Here is a 15,411-nt window from a genome sequence, read left to right on the forward strand (position 1 = left end):
CTGCGGTAGAGAATTCCACAGGTTAACAACTCTGAGTGAAGAGGTTTCTCCTCATCTCAGTCCTAAATGGCTTACCCCTTATCCTTGGACTGTGTCCGCTGGATCTGGACTTCCCCAACATCAGGAACATTCTTCCTGCATCTAACCTGTCCAATCCCGTCTGAATTTTGTGTATTTCTATGAAATCTCCTCTCATCCTTCTAAACTCCAGTGAATACAGGCCCAGTCGATCCAGTCTCTCCTCATATGTCAGTCCTGCCATCCCGGGAATCAGTCTAGTGAACCTTCGCTGCACTCTCTCAATAGCAAGAATGTCCTTCCTCAGATTAGGAGACCAAAACTGAACACAATACACCAAGGCCCTATACAATTGCAGTAAGACCTCCCTGCTCCTATACTCAAATCCCCTAGCTATGAAGGCCAACATACCATTTGCCTTCTTCACCGCCTGCTGTACCTGCATGCCAACTTTCAATGACTGATGTACCATGACACCCAGGTCTCATTGCACCTCCCCTTTTCCTAATCTGCCGCCATTCAGATAATATTCTGCCTTCGTGTTTTGCTACCAAAGTGGATAACCTCTCATTTATCCACATTATACTGCATCTGCCATGCAGTTGCCCACTCACCTAACCTGTCCAAGTCACCCTGCAGCCTCTTAGCATCCTCCTCACAGCTCACACCGCCATCCAGCTTAGTGTCATCCGCAAACTTGGGAGATATTGCACTCAATTCCTTCATCTAAGTTATTAATGTATATTGTAAATAGGCTGGGGTCCCAGCACTGAGCCCTGTGGCACTCCACTAGTCACTGCCTGCCATTCTGAAAAGGACCCGTTTATCCTGACACTCTGCTTCCTGTCTGCCAACCAGTTCTCTATCCATGTCAGTACATTACCCCCAATACCATGTGCTTTAATTTTGCACACCAATCTCGTGTGGGACCTTGTCAAAAGTCTTTTGAAAGTCCAAATACACCACATCCACTGGTTCTCCCTTGTCCACATCCTTGTTACATCCTCAAAAAATTCCAGAAGATTTGTCAAGCATGATTTCCCTTTCATAAATCCATGCTGATTTGGACCAATCCGGTCACTGCTTTCCAAATGCGCTGCAATTTCATCTTTAATAATTGATTCCAACATTTTCCCCACTACTGATGTCAGGCTAACCGGTCTATAATTACCGTTTTCTCTCTCCCTCCCTTTTTAAAAAGTGTTACCATTAGCTACCCTCCAGTCCATAGGAACTGATCCAGAGTCGATAGACTATTGGAAAATGATCACCAATGCATCCACTATTTCTAGGGCCACTTCCTTAAGTACTCTGGAATGTAGACTATCAGGCCCCGGGGATTTATTGGCCTTCAATCCCATCAATTTCCCTAACACAATTTCCCCACTAATAAGGATTTCTTTCAGTTCCTCCTGCTCACTAGACCCTCGGTCCCCTAGTATTTCCAGGTGGTTATTTGTGTCTTCCTTTGTGAAGACAGAACCAAAGTATTTGTTCAACTGGTCTGCCATTTCTTTGTACCCCATTATAAATTCACCTGAATCTGACTGCAAGGGACCTACGTTTGATTTACTCAGCTTTTTCTCTTCACATATCTATAGAAGCTTTTGCAGTTAGTTTTTATGTTCCCGGCAAGCTTCCTCTCATACTCTATTTCCCCCCCTCCTAATTAAACCCTTTGTCCTCCTCTGCTGAATTTTAAATTTCTCCCAGTCCTCAGGTTTGCTGTTTTTACTGGCCAATTTATATGCCTCTAGCTTGGATTTAACACTATCCTTAATTTCGCTTGCTAGCCACGGTTGAGCCACCTTATTTTATTTTTTTTACTCCAGACAGGCATGTACAATTGTTGGAAGTTCATCCATGTGATCTTTAAATGTTTGCCATTGCCTATCCACCGTCAACCCTTTAAATATCATTTGCCAGTCTATTCTAGCCAATTCACGTCTCATACCATCGAAGTTACCTTTCCTTAAGTTCAGGACCCTAGTCTCTGAATTAACTGTGTCCCTCTCCATCTTAATAAAGAATTCTACCAAATTATGGTCACTCTTCCCCAAGGGGCCTCGCACAACAAGATTGCTAATTAGTCCTTTCTCATTACACATCACACTGTCTAGGATGGCCAGCCCTCGAGTTGGTTCCTCGACATATTGGTCTAGAAAACCATCCCTAATACACTCCAGGAAATCCTCCTCCACCGTATTACTACCAGTTTGGTTAGCCCAATCTATATGTAGATTAAAGTTGCCTATGATAAATGCTGTACCCTTATTGCACGCATCCCTAATTTCTTATTTGATGCTGTCTCCAACCTCACTACTACTTTTTGGTGGTCTGTACACAACTCCCACTAGCGTTTTCTGTCCTTTGGTATTCCGCAGCTCCACCTATACAGATTCCACATCATCCAAGCTAATGTCCTTCCTTACTTTTGCGTTAATTTCCTCATTAACCAGCAACGCCACCCCACCTCCTTTTCCTTTCTATCCTTCCTGAATGTTGAATACCCCTGGATGTCGAGTTCCCAGCCTTGGTCACCCTGGAGCAATGTCTCCGTGATGCCAATTATATCATATTCATTCATTGCTGTCTGTGCAGTTAATTCGTCCACCTTATTACGAATACTCCTCGCATTGAGAAACAGAGCCTTCAGGCTTGTCTTTTTAAACACACTTTGCCCCTTTAGAATTTTGCTGTAATTTGGCCCTTTTTGATTTTTGCCTTGGGTTTCTCTGCCCTCTACTTTTATTTTTTTTCTTTCTCTCTTTTACTTCTGCCCCCATTCTACTTCCCTCTGTCTCCCTGCAGAGGTTCCCATCCCCCTGCCATATTAGTTTAACCCCTCCCCAACAGCACTAGCAAACACTCTCCCTAGGACATTGGTTCCAGTCCTGCCCAGGTGCAGACTGTCCAGTTTGTACTGGTCCCACCTTCCGCAGAACCTGTTCCAATGCCCCAGGAATTTGAATCCCTCCCTTCTGCACCACTCCTCAAGCCACGTATTCATCTGAGCTAGTCTGCGATTCCTACTCTGACTAGCACGTGGCACTGGTAGCAATCCTGAGATTACTACCTTTGAGGTCCTACTTTTAAATTTAACTCCTAGCTCCCTAAATTCACATTGTAGGACCTCATCCAGTTTTTTTTACCGATATCGTTGGTGCCTATATGCACCACAACAACTGGCTGTTCACCCGCCCCCTCCAAAATGTCCTGCAACCGCTCCGAGACATATTTGACCCTTGCACCAGGGAGGCAACATACGATCCTGGTGTCTCGATTGCGACTGCAGAAAGGTCTATCTATTCTCCTTACAATAGAATTCCCTATCACTATATCTCTTCCACTCCTTTTCCTGCCCTCCTGTGCAGAAGAGCACCCATGGTGCCATGGACTTGGCTGCTGCTGCCCTCCCCTGGTGAATTATCCCCCTCAACAGTACCCAAAACAGTGTATCTGTTTTGGAGGGGGATGACCGCAAGGGACTCCTGCACTACCTTCCTTCCACTGCTCTTCCTGTTAGTCTCCCATTCCCTATCTGTCTGTGTAACCTTTACCTGCGGTGTGACCAACTCACTAAACATGCTATTCACGGCATCCTCAGCATCGCGGATGCTCCAGAGTGAATCCACCCGCAACCCCAGTGCCGCAATGCGATATGTCAGAAGCTGCAGCACGATACACTTCCCGCACATGTAGTCGTCAGGGACACTGGAAGCGTCCCTGAATTCCCACATAGCACAGGAGGAGCATGACACATGTCAGAGCTCTCCTGCCATGACTTAACCCCTAGATTAACTTAATTTGGCAACAACAATGATAAACACATCGGGGCAGCGATTGAGATCCATACAAGGGGTATATGGATCAAATCACATTAGTCTGGAGCTTATTTTGAATAGGTTAATACCTCCAATAAAATAGCACAGAGGAATTTTATACAAATATATTAAGCATTTGCCACTTATATCAGCAGCAGTAACTTCTAGTTATAGTTCTGAGTAACAATGGATGTTAAAGCTACAGCACCCAATCATCTGGATTTAAATCTTATCTTGGAATAGGCCAATTGCAGAAAGGTGTTTCATTGGTCCAGCCGAGAGGAGACTGCAGGAAAGCCTGTGTTTATCTTTGTGGGGCTGGGACCACAAATGGTCTTCCGGGCTCCTGCCTGGACTGGTGCTGGTGCTCCAGGCCCCCCCCCCGCCCATACCAATCAGCCTAGAGCCAGTGGGCTGCCCCGGGGTGCTTGCTTACCAAACGCAAACCGCCGGCCTGATGCTATTGACTCTTGACACTCAAAATGGGCCTACCCTAGGTACCCTAAGGCAGCCGCCCGATAATTAAAATCTACCTACAGGAATGGGAACCCTGGCTGATTTTCTCCTGCCTAAATGGCTCACCGATATTTCCCAACTGAAGGGTCGGTTTACATCCATACTGTTCAAAATACCGGTGTGAAGTTCAAAGAAATTCATATTGGGATGTGGGCGTCGCTGGAAAGGCCAGCATTTACTACCCATCCCTAGTTTCCCTCGAGAAAGTGGTGGTGGGTATTCTTGAACCACTGCAGTCCGTGTGGTGGTGAAGATGTTCCCAGTGGTTAGGTAGCAAATTCCAGGATCTTGACTCAGTGGCTAAATATGCCCACCAGGATGGTGTGTGACTTGGGAGGGGAGGTAACGGTGTTCCCATACACCTTGTCCTTCTAGATGGTGGAGGCCGCAGGTTTGGGAGGTGCTGCGATGAAACCTTGGTGAGTTGCTGTAGTGCGTTCTGCAGCCACGGTGCACCGGTGGTGGAGGGAGATGTTTAAATTGGCAGATGGGGTGCTGATCAAGTGGGCTGCTTTGTCATGGATGTCAAGATTCTTGAATGCTGTTGCAACTGCACCTGTCCAGGCAAGTGGAGAATATTCCATCACACTCCTGACTTGTGCCTTGTAGCTGGTGAAGAAGCAACGTTAGCCACTTGCCGCAGAACTCCCAGCCTCCGAGCTGCTCTCGCAGCTACAGCATTTGTGTGGCTGGTCTAGTTGAGTTTCTGGTCAATGACGGCCCCCAGGATGTTGGATAGTGTAGAATCCCATTGAACATCATGGAGAGGTGGTTCGACTCTCTCTTGTTGGAGATAATCACTGCCGGTCGCTTATGTGGCATGAATGTTATTCATCAGTCCAAGCCTGGATGTTGCCCAGGTCTTGCTGCATGCGGGATAATTTTGCAAAGCTCCGCTCCCAGCACAGAGCCTTGCTGGATGGGATCGTAAATCAGAGACTGGGCTCCAACACCAAGGTAGATTTGTGGAGAGTGCAGCCTCCCCAAATATCCTCTTGAATGTTGAAGATATGAAAAGTAGTTAAAAGGAATAATGCTTAATGTTGCACCAGTCAAAACAATAATTTTCTTCTTTTCTTACCTGCAATGAAGGGCCTGGAGTTGGTGTGGATTGTGTAACAGTGGTCACTGCTCCGGTGCGTGCTGCCGAGACGGTGGTCGCTGTATTGGTTGTTCCTGCAGTCGCCGTTTCTCCGTGGACACTTTCTGGCATACCATTGTTACTTGTGTCTGGTGGCTGAACTGTGACATACAAATCCCAATAGGTATAAACAAAGCACGACATGGTATAGCAAGAAGATCGTCCTGTTACTATCCTACAATTGCACTTGCATGGATCTCAGCTTATATTTTATAGTTGTGGTTGATCACCTCTTTCAGGAGACTAAATATGTTGGGAGAGCCCATGTTAAATTTGGGTTTTTTTTGTGCTCACAAGCACACTATGGAATTGAACTTTTGTTCCCGTTTTGGGAATCAAGATACAGAACAAACCTCATTACTTTGTCCCAACTTCTTAGAGTGTTCCCAAACTGCACATCAGTGTTCATTTTATTTCTTCCCACTCCAACTATGCTCGAATGCAACACCGGAAGATATCCTTATACAGATTTTTATGAAAATGCAGGCAAGGAGGTCTGAAGTTGCACAATTGATGTGAGAAAATGGAATCAGTGGTTGTACGTACATTTATCACTATCCCAATGCTTCACATTCAATCAAGATACTTTCGACCATCATATTTAAGATGACATTCTCTGCGACTGCGACAGTGGGGCATTATCCCATCTCATCCTCATCAACCTCCGCAGCCTTTGACACAGACAACGCCCTCCACACTTACAACATAAGAAATAGGAGCAGGAGGAAGCTATTTGGCCCCTCGAGCCTGCTCCGCTATTCAATAAGATCATGGCTGATCTGATCTTGGCCTCAGCTCCATTCCCTGCCCGCTCCCCATAAACCTAGACTTCAAAAATCTGTCTATCTCCACCTTAAATATATTCAAGGACCCAGCCTCCACAGCTCTCTGGGGCAGAGAATTCCAAAGATTCACCACCCTCTGAGAAGAAATTCCTCATCATTTTCGTTCTAAATGGGCGACCCTTTATTCTGAAAGTATGGCTCCTAGTTCTAGATTCCACCACGAGAGGAAACTTCCTCTCTGCATCTACCCTGTCAAGCCCCCTCAGAATCTTATACGTTTCAACTATTTCACTCGACTATTTAAACGGTCTCCTGGCAGGCATCCCATCCTCCACCCTCTAAACTTCAGCTCATTCAAAACAGTGCTGCTTGTATTAGTCCTGCATCAAATCCTGCTTGCCCATCGCCCTGTCCTCGATGATCTAAATTGGCTCCTAATCCCCCCAGTGCCTCCAATGTAAGATTCTCATACACATTTAAATCCTTTTGTGGTCTTGCCCCTCCCTATCTACATGACCTACTCCAGCTCTATAATCATCGTTAAAACTCTCCACTCATCTGACTGTAGCCTTGTGCTCTCCTTTCGTCCCACCATTGATAATCATATCTGAAGCATACCTAAGCCCCATGTTCTGGAATTCCTTACCTGAAACCCATCTGCCTCTCCAACTCTCTCTCCTCCTATAAGACTCTCCCTAAAACCCACCTCTTTGGTCATGCCTAATATCATATTTGGCCTAGTGCCTATTTTTTTGATTACATGTGAAGCTCCTTGGGATGACTCTATATTAAAAGTGCTATATAATCGCAGGTTGATATTGTTGTTTAAATATTGCCTAAGCGCAAAGTAGGATAACATGTGTTATAAGGATGGAAATGGATTGCACAATGTAATATTCTTCTGCTATGGTAGAACTGTAAGGCCATAAAGTCTATTGTTGTTATGTAAAGACAGGCTCGGGTTAATCGGAGTTTAATTGTTGTTTGCTAAGAGAAGGTGGAGCTAGGAAATTGCTGGCAAATTTCAATGAAACAATGTTTGCAAATGTTTATAGTGCCAGCTGTGGCTCAATTGGTAGCACTCTAGCCTCTGAGTCAGAACACGGTTGATGCAAGTCCCAATCCAGAGACTTGAGAAGAGAGACCCAGCCTGTATACCCTCGCATTTCTGGTATCATCCTTGTAAATCTTCTCTTCTCTGCAACCACTCCAGTGCCTTTATATCCTTTTATATCTTTTGTATGGCAACTAGAACTGCACACAGTACTAAGTGTGGTCTAACCACAGCTCAACACAGGTTTAGCATAAACTCCCTACTTTTCAATTCTATCCCTCCAGATGGTGCTTGGTTTGCTTTTTGTTTAATAAAAACAAGAAAATGCTGGAAACACTCAGCAAGTCAGCCAGCATCTGCTGAGAGAGAAATGGAGTTAACGTTTCAGATCGATAACCTATCGTCAAAACTGGAAAAGGTTAGAGATGCGAGAGGTTTTAAGCAAGCAGGGTAAGGGGAATTTAATCTACTCACTTTGATTCAGAGACATGTTTGCTGTACTGGAGGTAGCTGTATTTGTAGTATTTGTCTCTGTAGTTTCATGGGCTGGCTCTTCTGTTGTTTGATGTATCTGTTGATCCGAGGTTTGCACGCTATTCTCTGAAACAGCTACTACAGTTGCGGGTTGTTCTACAGCCACTGGCACCTGAATTTCACTGGTATGTGCAACCAAGCCAGTTACTCGAGGGGACACTGTTTCTCCTGATATCACAAATATGGGCTGTCAAAACACAAAAATACACGCAGCAAGAAAGTATTAACCTACGAATGCATTATAGGCGTGTAACTGTAATCATTCAGGAACAACTCTTCAATGTAGAGGGCCATAATAATCTACAACCGATCAAGAACTTCCAATGTAAACTTCTTACACATGTACTTAGCTAAACCTTACTGTGCTTCTGGACATCATTTTGGTGAATATTTGCTTTCATCAAAATGAGGGGTGGTAGTGCTGGGGAAGGCACTGGCAATCAATGTCAAATACACCCAGAACAGCAACACAAATTATGCTTGTATAACATTTTTCACAGAACATTGCATCAGCCGTGGCTCAGTGGGCAGCACTCTCGCCTGAGTCAGAAGGATGTCAGTTCAAGTTCCACTCCAGAGGCTTGAGCATAACAATCTAGGTTGACACTCCAGTGCAGTGTTGAGGGAGTGCTGCACTATCGGAGGTGCAGTCTTCCAAATGAGATGTTAAACCGAGGTCCCATCTGCTCTCTCAGGTGGACATAAAATATCCCATGGCACTATTTCGAAGAGGAGCAGGGGCGTTATCCCCTATGCCTTGGCCAATATTTATCCCTCAATCAATATCACCAGAACAGATTATCTGGTCATTATCACATTGCTGTTTGTGGGAGCTTGCTGTATGCAAATTGTCTGCTGTGTTTTCTACATTACAACAGTGACTACACTCCAAAAGTACTTCATTGGCTGTAAAGTGCTTTGGAACGTCCCGAGATCGTGAAAGACGCAATATACATGCAAGTCTTGCTTTCATAACAAAACATTCTGAGGTGATTTACATAAGGGCATCAAGCAGAAAGTAAGAGAGAAGTTAGGGGAGGTGACTGAAGGCAGCCTAGTAGATACATTTTTAGGTTTTTGATGATGGTGAGAAAGGAATCCAAGCAAGGAGGTTGAGTAAGAAAATTCCAGAGTGCAGGAGGTGTAATGGCAAAAGACCCTACCTCAAATGTTGGGAGGAGGGACAGTAGAGCATAGCTGGAGTAGCAGTATTTATTCACACGGGTGTTGGTTGAAAATTGCAGAGATCATGGATGAATTTGAAGATGAGGAAAATAATTCTGAATTGATACGTTGGGGAACGGGGAAAACAGTGAAAGTTGCATTTATATTGTACCTTTAAACGTAGAAAAAACACCAAAGGTGCTTCACAGAAGCTTAGGGAAAAAATGAGCGCTAAGCCTAGGCGATATTAGGAAGGGTGACCAAAGCTTGGGTTTTCAGGAAGGTCTTAAATGAGGACACGGTTGGAGAAACAGAGGGGTTTAAGGAATGGATTCCAGAGTATGGTACCCAAGCGGCTGAATGCACGGCCGCCAAAGGAGATGTGAGAGGAGGTGAAGATGTTGCACAAGAGGCCAGAGTGAGAGAAATAGAAAGTTTGAGGAGTGGGCAATGTATGGCTGGAGGAGATTAGTGAGATGGGGAGTAGGGTGGTCACGAAGGGGCGTAAACTCTAGGATCAAATTCTGGTGTATCTTAAACTTCACTTAATTAGCACAACAACAACTTGTATTTATATAGCGCCTTTAACGAAGTGAAACATTCCAAGGTGTTCACAGGAGTATTATGAGATAAAATTTTGAAAAATACACAGACAAACAATCAATAAGATAAACCAATTACCTCGGTGTTAACTATAGAAGGAGTTGACACAAATCCTGTCGTAGCCTTTAGTATTGTTGGTGCCACAGCCGAGGGATCAATAGTTGTGCTAACTCCTTGGGTGGCCAGTGTTGTTACTCTAGCCAGAGCAGTGACTGGTGTTGTAAAGTTTGATGATGCAAGGCTAGTTGCTCCAACATGGGTTGTAGTCGCTGGAGCAGTCACAGTGCCCAATGCAGTAACACCTACATGGCAATACATTGCAAAGATAAGCTTACAAGAACTATTAAACACTCGAAGTCTACAGCAGTTCAGAATACATCTTGGTCTTTATGCCACGAGTCAGGATTTCAGTTGCAGTAATCCACATGCCTACGCAGAAGTGGCATGACTAGAACAGAAAATATTTCTACCTTCATATTGTACACATATTTTAGCATAGCTCTTGTTCTTAAAAAAAAAGGAGGAAAGTTGTGTGTAAAACAAGGATCCAGGCTGCAAACAGCATGTAGCTAAGAACATAAGAAATAGGAGCAGGAGTCGACCATTTGAGCTTGCTCTGCCATTCAATGAGATCATGGCTGGTCTTCCACCTCAACTCCACCTTCCTGCACTATCCCTATATCCCTTGGTTCCCTTAGTATCCGAAGGGGAAACAATCTCCCTGCATCTACCCTGTCAAGACCCTTAAGAATTTTATGTTTCAGTGAGATCATCTCTCATTCTTCTAAACTCTAGGGAATATAGGCCTAGTCTACTCAATCTCTCCTCATAGTCCAATCCTTCCATTCTCATAGGACAACCTCTCTTTTCTCCCCCCCCCCCACAAGAGGTGCCATCCAACAATGGTCTTGAGACATACTGTTGGGGGTGGGTGTTACACTTGATAAACTAATTCATTTTTGAGCCATTTTCCAGCCATGCAAAAAGAAACTACGACTATATTGAAAAAGCTTGGAAGATCCAACACAAAAAGTTGAAAGAGCAATATGCAACACTATTGTAAAACCCTGTCTCACCACAATCTCCCTACTCCACTGAACTTCTGCTCTCATCCGCACCTCAGAAAGTAGATAGTAGGCAAAGGCCAGACACCACTGTCACATCGCAGGCACAGCTTTGCCAATTAGCTAGCTCAGTAGCATTGGTTGAAGCCTGGGCTGAGGTTGCCTGCCTTCTCAACCATCATGCCTTTTGAGACCTGGGTGACCAGAGAGAAAACAGACAGAATTCGTAACTTAAATGGTAACAACTGTCTGTGATAAGAATCTGATTATGAAAATTTGGAGAGGAATGCTTGACGTGTCTGACTTCCAGCCAGCCTGGGAACGGGAATGCTCATTACTGCACTACCTTCCAGCCTACACCAAGTGAAGCCCTACAGTCCCAACAACTTGACCACGTGGATTGTAACCAGATTAGGACAATGATTTTCTATGTTTCTATGATCCAAGATATACAAAAGTTTTTATTTAGAGTTAGATCGATTTCCGTCAGTCCATCTCGAGACACAGATCAGTATCTTTTAGGCTTAACTGCAATCATTTTATACCAATTAATTTAGGAGGCTATGGCAGATTTTAAAGAGAAAACATATTTCTACACATTTTACAAGTGTGGGAGATTGCAGTGAACTATAAATGTACCTGTGTAATCTGTCTCAACTGTAAAATAAGCACAAATTATTTAAAAAAGTACCTGTGGTTCCTTTCACTAGCAAAGTTGTGACTGTAGGTTTGCTTGAAGACACAGTGACAGGTGTAACTAGTCTGACTCCACTAACTGTTACAGGAGTCCCACCAACTGTCCGCAGGATGGTACCAGGTGCTCCCGGTGTCTTCAGAACAACCTAGAAAATTGACAATCAAAAATTAAAGAATAATGGCTTTTTCTATTCATTCAGGAAATCAGATTACCTGACCAAGCAGGATGACAGGACAGCAATTAGGAGCCAGAACCTTGGCGAAATTAATCCCTCCCTAGCCTTAGAGGCAACTAAAGCAATCCACAATGGCACCATGACAGAGAACCCAAGCTCAGACAACAGATATGGACCGTACTAGTCTGTTTGGTTCAGTATCAATCCACATGGTGACTCTATCCACCCATACAATAAACTATTGATATCTTTTTTTGGTCAGATCAAATTTCAATTGCAAAGAAAATGAAGAATAGTCCAATGCAACGATAGCTCGGTTTGCATCTGCATCACATACCCAGTTCCCAGACAGAAGTCGGGTGCTTCCTCGCCAAGAGGGATGGAGAACATTTATATAAAGGTATTTAATAAAACACATCCATCCATGTTGCCCTGGCTACACGGCACACCTTCTTCCAGTCAGTTATAAAGCAGTATTATACAGGCCGAGAATGAGTTTTGTTTTGCCAAATCTCTCAAAGATTTGGTTTATTTTCAGGAGGGAAGAACTAAATTATGAGAAAGCGGACTACACTAAAGGAACAAAAGACTAGACTAGAATGGGGGAAATCCTATAAAATAATGACCAAGAAAAGCAATAGTTTTATACTATTGCCTTGTATCTGTAGAATTTATGTCTATCATGGACAGTCCCTCGGAATCGAGGAAGACTTGCTTCCACTCTAATTTGAGTTCTCAGGTGACTGAACAGTCCAATACGGGACAGTCTCTGTCACAGGTGGGACAGACAGTGGTTGAGGGAAAGGGTGGGTGGGGAGTCTGGTTTACCGCACGCTCCTTCCGCTGCCTGCGATTGATTTCGGCATGCTCTTGGTGACGAGACTCGAGGTGCTCAGCGCCCTCCCGGATGCTCTTCCTCCACTTTGGGCGGTCTTTGGCCAGGGACTCCCAGGTGTCGGTGAGGATGTTGCATTTTATCAAGGAGGCTTTGAGGGTGTCCTTAACGTTTCCTCTGTCCACCTGGCGCTCGCTTGCCATGCAGGAGTTTAGAGTAGAGCGCTTGCTTTCGGAGTCTCGTGTCGGGCATGCGGACGATGAGGCCCGCCCAATGAAGCAAGTTGAGTGTGGTCAGCGCTTCGATGCTGCGGATGTTGGCCTGAGCAAGAACACTGACGCTGGTGCGTCTATTCTCCTAGTGGATTTGCAGGATCTGGCAGAGGCAGTGCTGGTGGTATTTTTCCAGTGCTTTGAGGTGTCTATTGTATATGGTCCACGTCTCTGAGCCATATACGAGGATGGGTATCACTACTGCCTTGTAGACCATTATCTCGGTGCCAGATTTGAGATCCCAGTCTTCAAACACTCTCTTCATCATGTCTGTAGTTACATGATTCTACAGTGCTTAGCTCCATTCAGCACTCCTCCAATAATGAAAAGCCTGTGCCAGGCTACAGCAGGACCTGGGCAATATCCAGGCTATGGCAGACAAGTGGTAGGTAGCAAACGTGCCACATTAGTGCCAGATCAACAAGAAAAGACCCAACACCATTGGCTCCTGACCTTCAATGCCACCACCACCACAGGTCTTCCACTATCAGCCTCCCGGGGTCACCACTGACCAGAAGCTCAACTAGACCACCCATAACGATACTAACAGGACAGAGGCTTCCTGGCCCCTCAAAACCTCTTCATGACCGGCAAGGCTCAAATCAGGACTGTGAAAAAATAATTACTTCTAATCTGGATGGCAACAACACTCAAGAAGCTCAACAGCATCAGGACAGAGCAGCGCCTTTAATCGTTACACTTGCCACTGGCACACAATATCCACTCTCGCCATCACCAGAACACTTTGGCTGCAGTATGCATTAGCTGTGGGGCCCACTGCAGCAACTCGTCAAGTGTACTTGGACAGTATTTCCCAGCCCTCCAACCTCTACTGTCGACAAAAACAACTTGCATTTATATAGTGCCTTGAATGTAGTAAAACGTCCCACGGTGCTTCAGAGAGTGTTCTCAGACAAGCTTTGACACCGAGCGACATAAGGAGATAATAGGACAGGTGACCAAAAGCTTGGACAAAGTTAGGTTTGAAGGAACGTCTTAAAAGGAAGGGGGGGGGGGGGGTGGGGGGGAAGGTTTAAGGAGGGAATTCCAGAGTTTAGGGCCTAGACAGCTGACGGCACGGCCACCAATGTTCCCCGTAAGGTACATGGCTGCGCACTGCTCTTGGCAATCCGCGCAGCCGGCTTGGCAGCATTTCAATGTAAAAGCTGCACAAACAGCCCCTTAAAGGGGCCACGCCAAGGCCAATGTTTTTTTTAAAAACAGGGAACATAGATGGCCACCAATATCAAGGAGGTCAAGAACAGCAAGATCTTGGGAACACCATCACCCCCAAGTTATATGCCTTCCTGACACAAGACATACATCAGATGGCTTCACTGCCTTTGGGTCAATATCCTGGAATGCCCTACCCAACACTAGCGTGGGAGGAAGATGAGCAGAAGGACTGCAGCTGTTCAAGGAAAAGGTCGACCACCAGGGATGGACAACAAACACAGCTTTGCTTCTGTCGCCTACATCCCAAGAACATTATTAAATGTACATTATTAAGAAAGGATGACGTACCATATGGAGTTCCTCGATTACAATTAACTACATGTCATTTTGGTCACATTGTTGCTTGAACAAATATACAATGCATTTAGGGACCTCCGCCAATCTATTCTGGGTCCGTCTCCTCTTTCTCATTTCTGCCAAGTACAGGTATGTCCCACTACCAATGACTTTGTCTGGCGTACTTCAAGGATCTATCCCACTCCCATTAGTCCCCTTTGGCCAAGCTTTCTAATGAAATGTTTTGCAATTTAAATAGATGGTAGAGATTATGGTTGCCAAGTAATGAAATATAGTAAAATATTTTCCAATTCAAAAATCAAAATGATTATAAAAAGAGTTAAGGAAGATTAATGGGACAGTTTCACTAGCAATGAAAAAAAACCCTTCAAAATATTTTTGGGGAAAAGGTGGAGAAATTCCATGATCCTGCGTTCCAAGTGGGGAACCATGTCCACTGAAAGCATGGGTCAGAACTACAACACTATAGTTTGATTCAAAGGCTCACACTCCGTGAGTGTGGTGTCCTGCTGGGAACAGGTAATGTGGAATTATCCCTAACATTCTTTCAAGAATCAGGGAAGGGGTAGAAGGGGACCAAGTATTCACCATTATCTTTGTTAAAGTACATTAATATTGCTTCACTATCGAATCAAACAGACACTACCTGCGTCACCCCTGGCTGTCCCGTGGTAAACTTTGGCACAGCTGTAATGATCTTTGCTGGAGTCCCAGTTCCTGATGTGACTACTTTTGTTGTAATGATTGTTATTGGAGATTTCATACCAGGGGGTGCAGACACACCTAGAATAAAATGTATACATTACTTCGTTTAGGATTTATAAATGACAAGACATTAATTTTTATATGCAGTATTTAATGTTAATATTTGCATAATTCCTTTCTTTAGACCACTGGCTGCCTTTTGTTAGCCCTTTTCTTTTACTATTATGAATGTTTATCCAGAAAAATTGAGCACAAAACTTCTTCCTCACGTAGCTCTAACACTTACTTGAGACTAAGTAGACTCACATACCCAGGAGTCACATACCCAGGAGGTTATCAGAAAGACACATCTCAACAGGTCATGACACCAAACAGTGAAAACAAGTAGGTGATTTTGGCCTCAACTCTACCAGCAGCTCACCACTAGGTCACTCAGTAAATACGGTTTTTGTATATCAAGATGCAGCTAAAAAACACAACCAACCATTGAT

General features: G+C 44.5%; 1 protein-coding gene across 3 annotated transcripts in view; it reads right to left on the minus strand.

Annotated features, from left to right (window-relative positions):
• LOC139280553 (host cell factor 1-like) overlaps positions 1 to 15,411 on the minus strand; it is a 94,402-nt gene that overhangs the window by 26,853 nt on the left and 52,138 nt on the right. For all 3 annotated transcript variants that reach the window (XM_070900039.1, XM_070900041.1, XM_070900040.1), the window contains exons 13-17: positions 14,862 to 14,998; positions 11,395 to 11,545; positions 9,718 to 9,941; positions 7,813 to 8,059; positions 5,440 to 5,600 (exon numbers count right to left, since the gene is read on the minus strand). In XM_070900039.1, coding sequence (XP_070756140.1) covers positions 5,440 to 5,600; positions 7,813 to 8,059; positions 9,718 to 9,941; positions 11,395 to 11,545; positions 14,862 to 14,998 — 920 coding nt within the window. The remainder of the gene's footprint in view (positions 1 to 5,439; positions 5,601 to 7,812; positions 8,060 to 9,717; positions 9,942 to 11,394; positions 11,546 to 14,861; positions 14,999 to 15,411) is intronic.

Source organism: Pristiophorus japonicus, chromosome 15 (assembly GCF_044704955.1).
Source record: "Pristiophorus japonicus isolate sPriJap1 chromosome 15, sPriJap1.hap1, whole genome shotgun sequence".
NCBI classification, from domain to species: domain Eukaryota; kingdom Metazoa; phylum Chordata; class Chondrichthyes; family Pristiophoridae; genus Pristiophorus; species Pristiophorus japonicus.